Here is a 17,699-nt window from a genome sequence, read left to right on the forward strand (position 1 = left end):
CCTGCATTGAGCGTCGGCCCCCTGGTAGTCAGTGTGAGTCATAGCTACCAGTTGGACAGTCAAACAGTAGGCCGGTGGGCTGGTCACTTAGGCTTTTATATACACTGAGTGGCCAGATTATTATGACCACCTGATGTTTGTAGGCAAATTAGCCATACACTGCATCGTATGGGATATGGAAGCCGAAAGCCTGTTCAAACACCTTTGCTGTCTGTAGTTACCAAGATAAAACGTCTCCAATTCGCACAAGAACACAAGGATTGGACAGTCGAGCATTGGAAAAAAGTCATGTGGCCTGATGAATCACGTTTCCAGTTGCATCATGCAGATGGCAGAGTGAGAATTTCGTGGAAACAGCATGAAAACATGCACCCCCACATGCATGAGTACAACCCTTCAAGCTGGTGGGGGCAGTGTTATGGTTTGGGGAATGTTTTCCTGGCATGATTTGGGCCCTTTAATTAGTGTGGAACAACATCTGAATAGCACAACATACCTAAGTATCATTGCTGATCAAGTTCATCCTATCATGTTGATGGCATATCCCAATGGAGATGGTTTCTTCCAACAAGACAATGCGCCATGCCATGGTGCTCGTATTGTGTAGGAGTGGCTTCAAGAACATGAGGGAGACTTTACCTTGCTTAGGTGGCCCCCACAATCACCAGATCTCAATCTAATTGAGCATTTGTGGGACGAAGTTAAAAGAGCCATCAGGCAGCTGGTTCCACAGCCATCAAATCTCACAGAACTGGACAGTGCTATTCATCAGTCATGGTGTCAGATTCCTTGCCTCACCTTTCAACATCTCATGGAGTCAATGCCAAGAAGAATCGCCACAGTATTGAAGGCAAAAGGTGGCCCAATGAAATACTGATGGGGTGGCCATAATAATATGGCCACTCAGTGTATATAGATATGATTGGAAATAATAGGTCCAGCCAATGGTTGGACAACAACAGGAGTGCTGAATAAACAACCAAACAAAGCCTCATGGATCAGAGCTCAATTCTCAGTGTTTCTCTAGATGAATGAGAAAATTCCACACCTCATAACTTTAATTTCTCCATTCTTTAAAAAAAGGTAGAATTTAAAGGACTGTGTATGGTATATTTCCTAACACTCCAGATAGGATGACTCCATGATTGTCTTCCTTCGGAAAAACATGGTGACTTATAGCTGTCATTAAATGTGTATAGTGTTATGAAGGAAATGTCAACCAATCAAGTGCAAAATAGGTTAGGCTTGAGTGAACCATGTAATGTGTAAAATATGGAAAACTTTGATAATTGAAGATTTAAAAAAAACATTTATGTGAAAAAAGAAAATTTATGTGATGAGTAATAGAGCTGTAGTACACCTAGTTCCAGCACAATATCATTGGAATCATACTAGTTTTTCAGCCAATGACTATATAATGGGATTTGGAAACTGCTGAGTAAATGCTGCTCCACCCTTGGTGGATTCACTGTTAGCCTCAGCTCCTCTAGGAATCTTCTACTAAGGTCATGACCACCCTATATATTGTATAGATTAGTAAAAGATACCCCCTTTTGACAGAATCCTCCCCCTGACCCTCAATGAATGATAAAGTAACTATGAAAGATGTCCCTTCCTCTAGGCCAGTGATGGGCAACCTTTTGAGCTTGGTGTGTCAAACTTCGCCAAAAAAATGAGCATAACTTGGGTAGTGTGTCACTTTGAGGAAAAAACATTGTTTCGCAAATGTTTCATCCTCAGGAGCATCAAATGTTTCATCCTCGGCATGCGGCCGCCTCAGCGGCCGCGTGTCATTAGAAATGGTTACACGTGTCAGTGATGACACGCGTGTCATAGGTTCGCCATCACTGCTCTAGGCATACAAAGATGTGTCGGGCACAGGGATTATCAAGCAGAACATGAGCTGGATTTGGTCCCCATTTTCTCCATGAGTTGTGTCTTACACAAACTACACAACTATAAATGGAGACCTTGCTTGATGCCTTAACCTTATGTTGATTTCTTTGTTCTCTGAACTCTTATGAGTTAATCCACACCACTTATTTATGCCCTCTTGACAAAACCCTCTAGACTTACTCATAATTATATATGTCTTATCTCAATAGTAGGTTGTCAGTTTTTTGAGTGGTCTTATTTTAGACCCTCTCAGTGGCTAACACTAATGTTGAACACAAAAGTAAATATATTCATTGTTCACTTGAGGTGAATTAAATTGTGCTTAGCCTTATCCTCAATTAGCCTTATCCTCAATTGCCCTCTCCACTTACCACACTAATATACTTTGTTGGCAGGAACACTTTTTTCTTAACTCTTCTCATTTACATGTGGAGGACACTCTGTAAAAGGCACATTCCACCTGAATCTCTTACCCCACCCCTCATTGTGAGAGGGGAAGTTAGTTATCAGATTGGTAAAGAGAATTAATTGCCATGCTTTTTTTCAAGGACTTTCGTTCTTTCAAAGTGTGTATTCTCCCTGAGGGGGAACTCTGAAAATTTAGGGTAAATCTAATCCAGGTAAGTGTTAACCATGCATCTGGTTGCACCTATAAACCAATTCTTTGATCTAGCTTATGTCAACAATAAAGCTGGAACGAAAACCTTAAATTGGCACTGTCATTTATGTTTCAACTGGTTCAGAACTCTTAGAAAAGAGGAGTATAATTTACTGCTCCCCCTTTAAAACAGTTACTAATTCTAGACAATTATACTTGTTAAGAGTTTTCCAAACCATCATCTCAAAGAAACAGAAGCTATTGGATCTCACCTGGCTTCCATTATGATATTACTACTTATGGTCTCTTGTACAGGATCCAGGGCCATGAATGTGGGTGCTCCACCAGTGCCATTGAGGGGTATGTAGTCTTTGCCATCCTGCATGTGAAAACAGATGTATCCATCATTTCCAAGGGACAAATATACTAATTTGTATTTGTGATATTCTTTCCTGCCTACATCTGGCTATAAGAAGAACTGCTGGCCTTCGTTGGACAGTTCAGAAATTTGCTCTACTTCTCTATTTACCTCAAAGTATTTTCTTAACAACTTAGAGCAACATCTTTTGTGCTATACAAGCTGATTAATAATGATGTATTTACAAACTTGTGGATTCAGTGTTTTTTATTAAAACATGTTTTATAAAGAATGTTCCCTTCTTCCCTCTTAATTTCCCCTATCCTCTCTTCTTAAATAAACAATCCTATAAGAGAGGAAGGGAGGACAAACATTAGAGCTTCATAACTCTGTCAGTGTTGGGGAATAGATTCCCAATTAAAACACTCGTTTGCCTGTTACCCATTGCCTCTAGAATCATCTGATGACATCATCTGCCCCTTAGCCCTCTACAGATAATCCATTATCAAGAACCAAATCCAAAATGTGATAAAATAATAATAAGCACTGCTTATTATATGGCAGGCACTGTAATAAATGCTTTGCATCTATTTTCTTATTTACTCACCACATCTTATGAAGAAAGATACTATTAATATCTGATTTTACAAATGTGTAAACTGAGGAATGGAGAGGTTTAGTAATATGCCCAAGGTTACAAAGTTAGTAAGGCCAGGATTCTGTTCCAGATAATTTTTCTTAATCACTGTGTGTTATCATGGCCACAAGTGGAGGTGATGGGTTTTTCCATAAGTGTCTCCATTTTTGTTGTTGTTGTTTATTTATTTATTTATTTTATTGATTTCATAGAGGGAGAGAGAGATAAAAACATCAGTGATGAGAGAGAATTACCAATTGTCTGCCTCCTGCATGCCCCACACTGGGGATCCAGCCCACAACCCAGGCATGTGCCCTGACCAAGAATCAAACTGCGGCCTCCTGGTTCATAGGTTGACACTCAACTACTGAGCCATGCTGTTACCTGTTTTTCTGTCCTTTCCCTGCTCACAGTTCTGAGTCTAAGCAACAGTCTTGTCTGTGTATCTTACCTGCCCTCAAGCTGATATAGAAAAAAATGGAATTAGGAGCTCTGCTTTGGTTCTCATTGCTGAGAAAGAGACAGTAAGCTAACTCCAGGAATAAGAAAACCACCACAATCGAGTGCTGTAATTCTTCAGATCCTAGAAATTCAGGGAAACAGGAGTCTGGAGATCACTCAACATCCTCATTTTATGTTTTCAGGTGAGAAATCTGGGCCTTAAAAGAACTCAGGAAGTGAATTTCCCAGCGTCACATATGTACCAAGCTCATATGCTGAGAAACTCTAGAAACTCTAGAAATAATGTGGTTTAGCCATATAGTTCCACAAGCTGCTTCTTGCATCAATGAGACTTAGTTGTGTACTTAGTCCTATAAAGCAATGTGACTAGCTTGTCAATACCTGAATGAATAAATTAATTTTAATCTTAGCGATGGATTGTTTGCTGTTGTAGGTATCCATGGTTACAAAAAAAGAGAACCTTTTATTGGTCCTTTTCCCCTCCAATTTTGTTGAGGTGTAATTGATAAATGCAAATTGTATATATTTAAAATGTACAACTTAATTATTTAATATATGTGTATATGATGACATAATTACCAAAACCAAGCTAATTAACATAATGAAACTTGACCACTATCTGACACCACTCACAATACTTAAGTCAAAATGTATTAAAGGTTTGATTTAAGACCTGAAACCATACAACTCCTAGAAGAAAAAATGTTTCAGACGGGTATTCACAATCATTCTTTGCATATGACAACTAAAGCATAATCAAGAAAATAAAAAATAGCCGAAACCAGTTTGGCTCAGTGGATAGAGTGTCAGCCTGCGGACTGAAAGGTCCCAGGTTCAATTCCGGTCAAGGGCATGTACCTTGGTTGCGGGCACATCCCCAGTAGGGAATGTGCAAGAGGCAGCTGATCGATGTTTCTCTCTCATCGATGTTTCTAACTCTCTATCCCTCTCTCTTCCTCTCTGTAAAAAATCAATAAAAATATATTTTAAAAAATAAAAAATAAAAATAAACAAGTAAGCCTACACCAAACTAAAAAAGTTCTGCACAATAAGAGAAACAATCAGCACAATAAAAAGTCAACCTACAGAATGGGAAACACGTATTTTTTAAACAAAATATCTGATAAGGGGTTAATACCTAAAATATATAAAGAACCCACACAAATCAATACTAAAATAAATTTTAAAAAAAATGGGCAAAGGACCTGAATAGACATTTTTCTAAAGATGATATATGAATAGCCAACAGATACATGAAAAACTTTTCAACACTACACATTAGGGAAATGCAAATCAAAGCCATAATGAGATATCACTCTATGCCTGTTAGAATGGTTATCATAAAAAAGACAAGATATAAGAAATGCTGATGAAGATGTGTACAAATGGGAACCCTGCTGCTCTGTTGTTGGGATTGTAAATTGGTACAGCTAACACGGAAAACAGTATAAAGTTTTTAAAAACATTCAAAATAGAACTATGATATGATCTAGGAATTTCATTCTGAGAATATATAAAGGAAATGAAAGCACTATATTAAAGATACATCTGCACACCCATGTTAATTGCTGCAATATCTACAGGATCCAAGACATGAAAACAATCTGTGTCTGTTTTTAGATGAACATATATGTTTTTACATGTAATTTATATTATTTATCATATTTTTATTATTCAGCCATAAAATAGAAGGAAATATTGCCATTTGCAACAACTTGGATAAAACTTGCAGGGCATTATGTTAAGTAAAATACATCAGACAGAGTAATACAAATACTTTATGTTCTTACTTATATGTGGAATCTAAAAAGGGTCATAAACTCAGCCAGGGTTGCTCAGTGGTTAAGCATCAACCTATGAACCAGGAGGTCACGAATTGATTCCTAGTCAGGGCATGTGCTCAGGTTGCAGGCTCAATTCCCAGTGGGGGACATGCAGAAGGAAACTGCGATTGAAGATTCTCACTCATTTTGATGTTTCTCTCTCTCTCCCTCTCCCTTTCTGTCTGAAATCAGTAAAAAATATGTTTAAAAATATATATTTTTAAAAGATTGTAAAAATGATATATAACTTGATGATCATATTTAACAGTGGTATATATAAAAGTTGTTTAAAAAGTAAATCCTAAGAGTTCTCATCACAATGATAAAAATAACCATTTTCTGTATCTATATGAGATGTTAAATGTTAAAAAGAACATCTAACTGAGAAGGAAAACCCCTATTTTGTAAAACCACTGTTTGGAATTCTAAAAAAAATAACTTTACTTTAGCCTGCTTGAATAATGAGAAAGGTAAACTTAGCTGCCTGACCTTGTAGGCCAGACACTAGATATGCCCATAATCTCAATGCTATGCCAGGTGGACTTTTTAATCGGATAGAACTGTGTTGTTTTCAAGGCCAGCAGCGAGATAACCACTAATGCACATAGGGCTGGCTCTTTAATAAAAAGGGAAGTTCTGCTTGTAGCTTTGCTTAGAATTTAAATTTATTTTCTCTAAGCCCACCGCGGTGAAGCAAGTTAGTCTCTCCAAACTCTCCACCTGCATTATTTGATTGTTCCAAATCTCTGTAACATAATTTGGTGCATTGCTTCGGGAAAACCAACCCATGCTTGGCTCTTTAGCCTCTAGTGAGTGGACAGGGTTATGGGACTGGGGGCATTGGACAGGCCTCCAGGAGGCGCCGCTCTGCTGAATTAGCAGAGTTAAACCAGGGGACTCTGGGCACTCCAGGACCTCAGCCCAGGACCCGGCCAGCATCTGGAAAGAGCGGACAGACACTTCTGGACCTGTCGACAGAATCTGTAAGGTAGGGTCCCCGTCAGTTCAGCCCACTCCAAGTGAGTGGAAGGGGGAGCTTGATCACCTCCCCGGAGGCCATAGAGCTTCCTCAGGCAAATTAATCAGGAATTGGGTGGATTGTTGTTTAAACTCTGAGTGAATGTCTGGTGAAAGTGTGTGAGTGTGGAGGGAGAGAGCCTGCCCTCTCCTCTCTTTTGTGTGGCTCCATGACTTCGGTTACAAAGTCCGAGTGGGCCCCAACCTGTGGTTCCGCGATTCGTCATATGGCATAATGGTGACTCACCCCCATGTGGAGGTGACAAGGCCCAGGGTTTATACGGGTGCACCTTAGCTAAGACGAATCTAAGCTCCCAAGGTACGCAGCCAGGTGGGCATCTGAGTGAGGATCTGTAAAAACAGGTCACCCCCTCACTTGTCTGTCTCTCGCCACTGATCATCATGGGGTCGGGACAGAGTAAACCCACTGTTCTCAATTGCATGTTGAAAAATTTTAAAAAGGGATTTGATGGAGATTATGGAATTAAAATGAAGTCTGAAACATGGATGAATGTGAAGTGGAGGAATTATGAGTTCACTCTGCTGTTTGTTTATGTGTAGGACTAGCCAATTTGTTACCGAGAAGGGGGGAATGGATGCAGTCTTAACTCCTCTGGTAGTTTCTCACCAAGACGTTGGTCGAGAATTCTGTTCTGGGGCATGGGTGCCTGGAGAGCCCCCAAGCCCATCTGGGGAGTTGGGCATTGTTTCAATTATCTGCTCAGCTCCAATTTGGGCTAGTCTGCTGAGAGAGGGTGAGTATGGATGTTTGTTTGTCTTGGCATAACTATCTGTTCATTAACTGGTCTGTGTGAAGTGAAAGCTACTTTGTGCTATATGGCTATGCACATGAGAGTATTTGCTATCTCTTTCTATTGTTTAATTTGTTTAAAGATAGGACCTACTGTGATGGTCTGCAAACGTCTTAAGCAGCGCTGCTGAGTTATTTTTTGTCAGAGGTTTTGCTCTCTACCACAGTGGGAGGGAATCATCCCATTTAGCTAATAAAAATTCCTCTCTCTGTTTATATGTTGGAATAAGTAAGGGTTTCAGTTTGCTCCGATTTGTGAATTTGCTGTATTAAATTGAATTTTTAAAGTCCTAAGGTTAATTTAAAAGTATAAATTTGTGATATTTCAAAGAACAAAGCACTTTTATTTATGGCTTTCTTATCTCTTTTGGTGGTTGGAGATTTCCAGGGACAGGGCTTATAGCTCCACAAGGCGGAGAGATTTACAGGCCCTGTCCCTGCCTGTGACATCATAGTCCAACATGGAACTAAGGCTGAAGTTATTATTAACTATCTCTGGACCAAGTTAACCCTGGTTATGTGTCTTGTGTAGTCTTTCATCTTCATGCTTATATGTTTCGTTTGACTTAATTTCAGTTATTTATTATGATCCTCATAGAGGACATAACCTGGTCTTTCCCTTCCTCTCTGATCCTCATTCTGATAGCATCTGTAACTGGATTAAAGATCTTTTCTTTCAGGAGTCCATCCAGGCTTTCAGCTCCCAAGAAATCTCCACCTGCGAGAGGAGAGAGGGACTCCTGAGAAGGGGCTGGAGGCTCTCCCTCCTGACAGGTGTTTGTTTTGTGTTTTTTTCGTGTTGGTGTCAGGACTGTTTGTTTTGTCTTTTTGTCTTGTGTTTGTCTGTCATATTTGGGCCTTATGTGTGTATTATTTGTTGAGTATTGATTTGTCAAGGTTTTGTCAGTTAGTTGAAATCCTCTTAGAGGACATTGAGTGGTTCTTCCCTTCCTGCTTAACCTTTGACTGTGTGATTAGATTACTGAGCTTTTTATCAAGGTTCCTTGCAAGGTTTTGCCTCTCCTGGAATAACGCTGTATGTGTAACCTGTCCCTCCCCGAGCCGGACTGCAAGATGACTTTTACTTCACAGTCTCTGGTGGACTCCAGGAGTGGTTTTAACTTGTTTTCCTTCAACACACTGGTCCCGCCCACTGGCCTGCGGCGGCAGTCGCAGCAGAGCCAGAAAAAGTGTTGGCTGTGGCAGGGCCACGGAGTTTGCAAGTCTATTACTCTTGTTTCCTTTGTCCAACATGAGTGCCATTTCTGTTTTGCTGAAACATGGGTCAAGAATCCTGTCCTGGGCAGAGGGGCCATCAGGAGAGAATTTGGGGATCAACAGAGGTGGGGCACAGACCCTCACCCCCCCCAACATTGCAGGGGCCTGAACCCTAACCCCTTCTGAGGGAGGTCTCCCGCCCCCATGGCTGCTTCATGCTTCCCATGCCCAGCCCAGATGAGGACTCAGGTGACCAACAGAGACTTGTTCGATAGCAGATGCCCTCTCACTCCAACAAGAATTGTTTGAGTTGTCTTGTACCCATGGTGTGGGAAAGTGGGTTTATGATATCTAAATCCAGCCTACCACCAGCAATGCTCAGGACCTACTCAAGAAGGCAAATAATCCTTTCCACTAATATTTACAGGATAAAATAAGATTGTTGTCAGAGTAATAAATTTGACAGTAAAATAGTAGTCAAGTTTTCAGGCAAATTTAAATTGGCTAGTTGAAACAAGCGAATATTCTAGAAAAACTAATTGTACTGGACAAAAAGGTGTTCCTACAGTGTTAACTAAAATTTTTATTGGTAGTTCATCTCATGATAAAAATGCATACCATGTAATGAACCTAAAACAGTAATATTATAGTGCTAAAAATTAAAATTTAAAAGCCATCAAGACTACATTATAAAATTTTCAAAAGCATCCTAATATTTAAATCAAAAGGGGGGTAGTAGAAGAATATCATGTAAGGAAAAATATCCTGTAAGTAATTACATGTAGAAAATTAATACTTTAGAAAATTAATTGTAAGGCTAAAAGCAAGACACCCATGAAAAACACACAAGGTGAAAAAACAAGCCAGAGGAAAATCATTTGGGCAAAAAATGAAATAGGATCCCAAGTCAAATTTATAGAAAATATTCCTTTATTAACTTTTGGTCGAGAATATGTTTGTATATTTTCAAAAAACAACTCCGAGACAATGTGGATTCCAGCAACAGAGAGGTATCGAAAGGACTACTCCAACCATGAAGACAGAAGAGAAGCAGTCCAGAGATGGAAGACGCTGACGTTGCCTTGCCATACTAGCAGTTAACAGCAGTGCATCACTACAGGTTGCCCAGGACCAAACCAGAGAGGGTCAGACCAGCATTACCACCATTTGTCCACCATCCAGAACTGAAATGTCATGGCTGACATGTACACATAAGGAACTGTGTGACATGGAAATTGGGTCTCAAAAGAACTGTTGGCCCAGAAAGAAACTCACTACAAACTGATTCATTTGCCTCTCAGCATAAACATTATTGCTTGTCTCATTTTCAGTTCTTATAAGTGTATTTCTAATAGCACATGATCTCACTCATCTAGGGGAAATAACAACATAGACTGATAAACAAGAACAGATCCAGAAACAAGGAGGCATGGATCAGATTGTTGGGCCACAGAGTGAAGGTAGGAGAGGGTGGGGGTAAAGGGGAGAAATCAACCAAAGGACTTGTGTGCAAGCATATGAGCCTAACCAGTGGTTAAGGACAACAGGGGGGTGGGGACATGTGTGGGGAGGGTGTGGGCTGCGAATGGGGGGATGAGGACAAATATGTGATACCTTAATCAATAAAGAAATTAAAAAAAAAAAAAAGAATCCTGTCCTGGGATGTGGGAAAGGGAGGCACCCATCAGGGGACTTAGAGGCAGTTGTTCCTGTTATCAGCTCAGATTCCAAGACTGTAAGAATACTTGTTTACTGAAATGGTATAAGTACAGATGTTTGTTTGATATTTTGTTTGTCTGCCTGGTTATAATTATTTGTTCATATGTAGAAGTCTGTGAGAAGAAAAAAAATAAATATTTAATTTGTTTAAGGCTGAGTACTTTGATAGTAACCCCCTGAGTGGCCACTGGGATTCCTTTTTCCCAGGGGTGCTTGCTCTCTGTCAGAGGGGGAATCGGCCCACCTAACAACATTTCTGTCTATGTTAATTAATTTGAAGGTATGAAGTTGTAACAATTGTAGTCCAAAGAATTTTAAAGCAGGGACCAAATTTTAAAGTTAACTATTTACAAGAAGGAAGCCGGAGCTGGCGAACTAATCAAGACTGTCCAGCAAGCTCAAAAACTAAATGAATCTTATTTCTGACACCTGCCGCCACCCAGTCTTAATCAGTAGTGGAGAAACGGTCTCAGAAGTGTTTGTCTCAATTGGCCATTTAAGTTTGATGTGATTAATGATGACAGTAGATTGCAAAATCTTTAGGAAAAAAAGAAAAATATTTTGTGAGCCACTTGGTCCTTGTATATGTATGTCATCTCTTAAGTTATAGTTTTAAGATCAGTAGTTTTTAATAGAAACACACTCAAGCATAGTGGCTTTTCAGAAAGGTCAGGAAGTCTGATTGCAGTGTAGGGGTCACTGGTTCCCCCATGCCACCTTCACTGGCAGGAGGCAAGCGCTTTTCCCAGTGGGAACAGAGAGTGGACTTCCAGATGAAAACACCTCAGTGGGAGCCCTCCTTCGCCACCTGGGAGCCGTGAGGTGCTCCCTGCCTCCGCCCACCCAGTGTCCATCCCCTCCAGGGGTTGTTTTGAGTAGCTGGAGGCGTGGTGAGGAGAGAAATTCCCTTGTGACCCCCTGCGCTCCAATGAGACCCAAGAACCCCCCGCAACTCCTTAGACACTTTTCACCGTGTTCTGTTTGGGGGCTTAAAAGTGGCAGCTAAAAATTCCCCCATCCCCCTTTTCAGGCTTATCAGAATCTGAGATCCTTATCTGTTAGGAAGAATGTGGCATTTTGAATTTCAAGTGGCTGGAGGCCTGGGAACAGGGTGCTGGGTCTGTTCCCTCCTTCCTCTGCTTTTTCTAGCATACAATATTGAAACATTGACTGCTAGACATGTTTAGAAATGCTCAATGGAAGATTTGAGGCATGGTTATGCATTTTTGAAGGACATAGAAAGAAAAAAAAGGCCAGCAGCAAATAGGAAGGAATTAATATGCCTATTGTAGGAAGCAGGGGCACTGGAAGAGAGAATGTCCTGGCAGGTTAGTTACAGAAGCAGAAAGGGGAGACTTAGACTCCAAGGGTCTTTAACTTAGAGGAAGAAGACTGACAGGACCGGGGTTCTTTCCATTAAGACCCAGGGTGACCTTACAAGTGGGGGGAAAAACTGTTAGTTTCCTGGTGGACACTGGGGCAGTTTATTCAGTCTTGACAGAGCCGATGGAATGCGTAACCTCTAAGAAGACAGCAGTCCAGGAAGTCACCAGACAAATTGCCTGTTTTCCTTGGACATCAAAAAGGACTGTGAACCTTGGAAGGAACACGGTAACGCATCCATTTCTGGTTATGCCAGAATGCCCGTACCCCCTGTGAAGACATGACCTTGTACAGGAAATATTTGGATGTGCCATCATATCCTTTGAGGGGGACGGAGCGGGAATTCCTAGGGGCAGTTGGATACTACAACCTGTGGATACCGGGGCTCGCGGAGATTGCTAAACCTCTATACTCAAGTACTGGGGAAACGCAGCTGCTGAACTGGACCAAAGTGGAACAACGGGCCTTTGAGGAGCTAAAAAAGGCTCTCATCTCAGCACCTGCCCTAGCCTTGCCAGACGTCACAAAGCCCTTCACCTCCACGTGAGTGAGGTAAGGGGCATTGCCAAAGGGGTTCTCACTCAGACTCTAGGTCCCTGGAAGAGACCTGTAGCCTATCTGTCTAAGAGGCTAGACCCCGTGGCAGCAGGGTGTCCAGAGTGCCTCTGGGAAGTGGCACCACATCATTGCTGGTGAAAGAGGCAGGTAAGCTGACTCTGGGCCAGGAACTAGCCCTGACAACACCCCATGCTGTGGAGGCCTTCCTTTGAGGTGTTCAGAGAGATAGATGTCAAACACCAGGATCACCCAGTGCCAAGCTCTTCTCCTCGACCAGCCCTGCATCTGGTTCCATAAGACACTGGCCATCAACCCTGCCAGACTGCTTCCAGATGATGATCCGGAAGAACCCATTCATGACTGCACAGAGGTAACAGATGCAGTACAAACAGCTTGCCCAGACCTTACAAATGCCCCGCTATCATCCCCAGATGAGGTACTGTTAATGGATGGGAGCAGTTATGTTTAAGTTGGCATCCGATATGCAGGGGCAACGGTAGTCACCCTGGACCGCACCATTTGGGCACAGTCTCTGAACAGGGGGACATCAGTATAAAAGCTGAACTTTTGGCCTTAATCCAGGCCCTTCGATGGGGACATAGTGCCATCCCCCAGGAAAGAGGGTTACCAACTTCAGCTGGAAAGGACATTAAGAGATATTAGCCTTATTAGAGGTCCTCTGGCTCCCAAGGGCAGTTGTAATAATGCACTGCAAAGGACATCAGAAAAGGGGAGACAATTGAAGCCAGAGGAAATAGAGCCACAAACCAAAAACTGCCAAGGAAGCTGCCCAAAAACCAGTGGGTCCTTTACAAGTTTTAGTAACCCTATGGGACTCCAACCTACGACGGACCCCCTCCTACATCAAACAAGATGAGGAATTGGCAGAATAGAAGCAAGCCATCAAAGGACCAGATGGTTGGTGGACCCTACTAGATGACAGACTGTTGGTCCCAGAGGCTCTAGGTCAGACGTTAGTTGCCCAATCACACCAGGCTACCCACATAGGCGTAGATAAGGTAATTAGAAGCATAGTCACTAGAAGTACTATCTGTGCACAGGTAAATACTAAGCAAGGTAAGAGGTCCCCCCTGGGGAATTCTGGCTCCAGGTAAATTCCCCAGGAGAGCATTGGGAGGTGGATTTCACAGAGTCTAAGCCACCAGCATCAGAGTACAAGTACCTTCTCATAGACACTTTCTTGGGTTTGGTTAAAGCATACCCCACTAGGACAGAAACTACCTCTATAGTTGTCAAGAAATTACTCTAGGAGATTATACCTAGATTGGGGCTGCCAGTAGTCATAGGATCAGATAACAGCCCCACCTTTGTAGCCAAGGTGTCTCAAAGTATAGCTCAAGCCTTAGGACAGGCAAGAGCAGGACTCTAAAAAGAAATTTAACTAAATTTGTCCTGGAAACCGGTGGAAACTGGACCAACCTCCTGCCCTTCACCCTCTTATGGGCCAGGTGTACCAGCTACCAGGAGGGGTTTCCCCCTTTAGAGTAGACCTCCCCCACTCTTCCCAGGGCCAGGGAGAAACTAAAAGCTGGAATTCATAACCATTCCCTTACTCAAGTCCTTACAGGTTCTGCAGTATACCCAAAGAGCTACCCATAAGCTTGTTCGAGTTGCTCTGCCAGTGCCCACTGTGGACCCTATACATCCCTTCCAGCCCGGGGTCTCGGTGCTGGTTTGGTTATAGTTCACTGCTCAAGGACTCACCCTAACCTGAAAGGGACGCTACACTGTTATCCTGAGCACGCCTATGGCTGTTGAAGTAGATGGCATCCAGACCTGGCTACACCACTCCCAGCTCCTGCACCAGGAAACGGCCTGGATCCTGGCAACCAATGCCCTCACCCGTGAGATCCCTAGCCTGGGCTCCACACAGGCCAGGAAGAGACTCGACACCTGCAGAAGAGGAACTGGACTTCAGTGTAGACAGTACTGATGGGGACTGTGGTACTAGGGGCCTTGGTAACTAAAAGAGTTTTGACACCATAACATCCTGTGGTTATTGTCCCACAAGGCTGAAAAGCTTGTGGGACAAGGCGGGGAATGAGAAGGAAAACCCCTATTTTGTAAAACTACTGTTTGGAATTCTAAAAAAAATAACTTTGCTTTAGCCTGCTTGAATAATGAGAAAGGTAAACTTAGCTGCCTGACCTTGTAGGCCAGACACTAGATATGCCCATAATCTCAAAGCCATGCCAGGTGTACTTTTTAATTGGATAGAACTGTGTTGTTTTCAAGGCCAGCAGCGAGATAACCACTAATGCACATAGGGCTGGCTCTTTAATAAAAAGGGAAGTTCTGCTTGTAGCTTTGCTTAGAATTTGAATTCATTTTCTCTAAGCCCACCACGGTGAATAAAGTGAGTCTCTCCAAACTCTCCTCCTGCATTGTTTGATTGTTTCAAATCTCTGTAACATAACATCCCATCACATCTGTATTGTGTAATCATTCAGCAATTTATGAAGGTCAAGTCATTATTCTGTAAAGTTTAAACTTATACAGTGTTGTATGTCAATTATATCTCAATAAAACTGGAAAATGTGTAAAATTCACAAGTTTATACCATATTGAGTTTCATGCAAACATTCACCACAATAAATTTTAGAATACTTCCATCACCCTAAAGGGAAGCCCATACACATTAGCTGTCCCATCCATTCCTGGGAATCCTCTATGCCCTAGACCCGTGGTCGGCAAACTGTGGCTCGCGAGCCACATGTGGGTCTTTGGCTCCTTGAGTGTGGCTCTTCCACAAAATACCACAGCCTGGGCGAGTCTATTTTGAAGAAGTGACATTAGAAGAAGTTTAAGTTTAAAAAATTTGGCTCTCAAAAGAAATTTCAGTCGTTGTACTGTTGATATTTGGCTCTGTTGACTTATGAGTTTGCCGACCACTGCCCTAGATGAACACAAATCTACTTTATACCTCTATAGATTTGCCTATTCTGGACAATTTATATAAATGAATTCATAAAATATATGGCTTTTGTGATTTCCTTATTTTATTCACCTTAAATTTTTTAAAATTTTTGTTTCTTTAAAAAAATCTTTATTGTTGAGAGTATTACATATATCCCTGTTTTTCTCCCATTGACTCCTTATAGCTCACACCCACCCACCCACCCACCCACACCCCTTTTGCCTTCACCACCCTATTGTCTATGACAATGGATTATGCATATATACATTCAAGTAATTTGGTTCATCTCTTTCTACCAATCCACCCACCCACTCCCGACTTCCCATAAGATTTAACAGTCTGTTCCATGCTACTATGTCTCTATCTATTTCCTTCCTCAGTTTTTTTTGTTCATTAGATTCTACATGAGTGAGATGATGTGATACTTGTCTTCCACTGACTGAGTTATTTTGTTTAGTATTATACTCTCCAAGTCCCTCCATGCTGTCTCAAAGGGTAAGAGGTCCTTCTTTTTTACTGCTGCATAGTATTGCATGGTGTAAATGTACCATGGCTTTTTTATCCACTCATCTACTGATGGGCACTTGGGCTGTTTCCAAATTTTAGCTATTGCAAATTGCACTACTATGAACATAGAGGTGCATATATATGTATATATATATATTTTTTTTTTTCTGATTGGGTGTTTCAGGTTTCTTAGGATATATTCCTAGAAGTGGTATCACTGGGTCTAATGGCAGTTCCATATTTAATTTTTTGAGGAAACTCCATACTGTTTTCCAGAGTGGCTGTACCAGTCTGCATTCCAAACAGCAGTGTACTAAGGTTCCCATTCATCCACATCCTTGCCAGCACTTAACATTTCTTGATTTGTTGATAGTAGAAATTCGGATAGGTGTAAGGTGGTACTTCATTGTTTTAATTTGCATCTCTCTGATGATCAGTGAGTTGGAGCATTTTTTTATATGTCTATATATATATGAAAATTAGTCTATTAAGGTCCCTTGCCATTTTTTAATTGGATTGTTCATCTTCCTTTTGTTAAGTTGTATGAGTTCCTCATATATTTTGGATATTAACCCTTCAACAGATGTATCATTGTCAAATATGTTCTCACATGCAGTGGGCTCTCTTTTCATTTTGTTGGTAGTTTCATTTACTGTGCACAAGGTTTTATTTTGATGTAGTCCCATTTGTTTATTTTCTCCTTAGTTTTCCATGCCCTAGGAAATGTATCCCCAAACATAATGCTATGAAAAATATCTGAGATTCTGCTGCCTATGGTTTCTACTAGGATTTTTATGGTATCATATCTTACATTTAAGTCTTTTATCCATTTTGAGTTTATGCTTGTATATGGTGTAAGTTGGTGGTCTAGTTTCATTTTTTTGCATGTCTCTGTCCAATATTCCCACCACCATTTATTGAAGACATTTTCTTGACTCCAATGTAAGCTCTTGCCTCCTTTATCAAATATTAATTGAGCACAATGGCTTGGGTCTAATTCTTGGGTCTCTGTTCTGTTCCATTGATCTACATGCCTGTTCTTGTGCAAGTACCAGGCTGTTTTGAGTACAGTGGCTTTTTAGTATAACAGGATATCTGGCATTGTGATCTCACCAACTTTGTTCTTCTTTCTCAAAATTGATGTGGCTATGTGGGGTCTTTTTGGTTCCATTTAAATTTTTGGAGTATTTATTCTTGATCGGTGAAATATGCTGTCTGTAGTTTAATAGGGATTGCATTAAATCTTTAGATTACTTTGGGTAGTATGGACATTTTAATTATGTTAATTCTACCGACCCATGAACAAAGTATATTCTTCCACTTGTTTATATCTTCCTCGGGTGTTAATTTTATATACTGCTACACTGCCAAATTCCTTTATTAAATCTAGTATTTTTGGTGAAATCTTTAGGGTTTTCTATATACAATATCATGTCATCAGTGAATAATGAGAGTTTTACTTCCTCCTTTTCAATTTGGATGCCTTTTTATTTTTGTTTTCTTCTTGTCTGATCCCTGTGGTTAGCACTTACAGTATAATGTTGAATAAGAGTAGTAGAAGCAGACATCCATGTCTTGTTCCTGTTCTTAGGAGAAATAGTTTTAGTTTTTGCTCATGGAGTATGATGTTGGCTGTAAGTTTGTCACATATGGCCTTTATCATGTTGAGATATGATCCCTGTATTCCCACCTTGTTTAGAGTTTTTATAAAAAACTCGAGTGCACAAATTCGTCATGGGTGGGGTCCGGCCAGCTGCCCCGATTTGAGCGATTG

General features: G+C 41.1%; 1 protein-coding gene across 1 annotated transcript in view; it reads right to left on the minus strand.

The window, feature by feature from the left end:
• LOC114229025 (vascular endothelial growth factor receptor kdr-like) overlaps positions 1 to 17,699 on the minus strand; it is a 677,074-nt gene that overhangs the window by 118,713 nt on the left and 540,662 nt on the right. The window contains exon 27 of the mRNA XM_054714449.1: positions 2,767 to 2,873. Within this exon, the coding sequence (XP_054570424.1) occupies positions 2,767 to 2,873 (107 nt within the window). The remainder of the gene's footprint in view (positions 1 to 2,766; positions 2,874 to 17,699) is intronic.

The sequence above is a fragment of the Eptesicus fuscus genome, chromosome 1, assembly GCF_027574615.1.
Source record: "Eptesicus fuscus isolate TK198812 chromosome 1, DD_ASM_mEF_20220401, whole genome shotgun sequence".
NCBI lineage: Eukaryota > Metazoa > Chordata > Mammalia > Chiroptera > Vespertilionidae > Eptesicus > Eptesicus fuscus.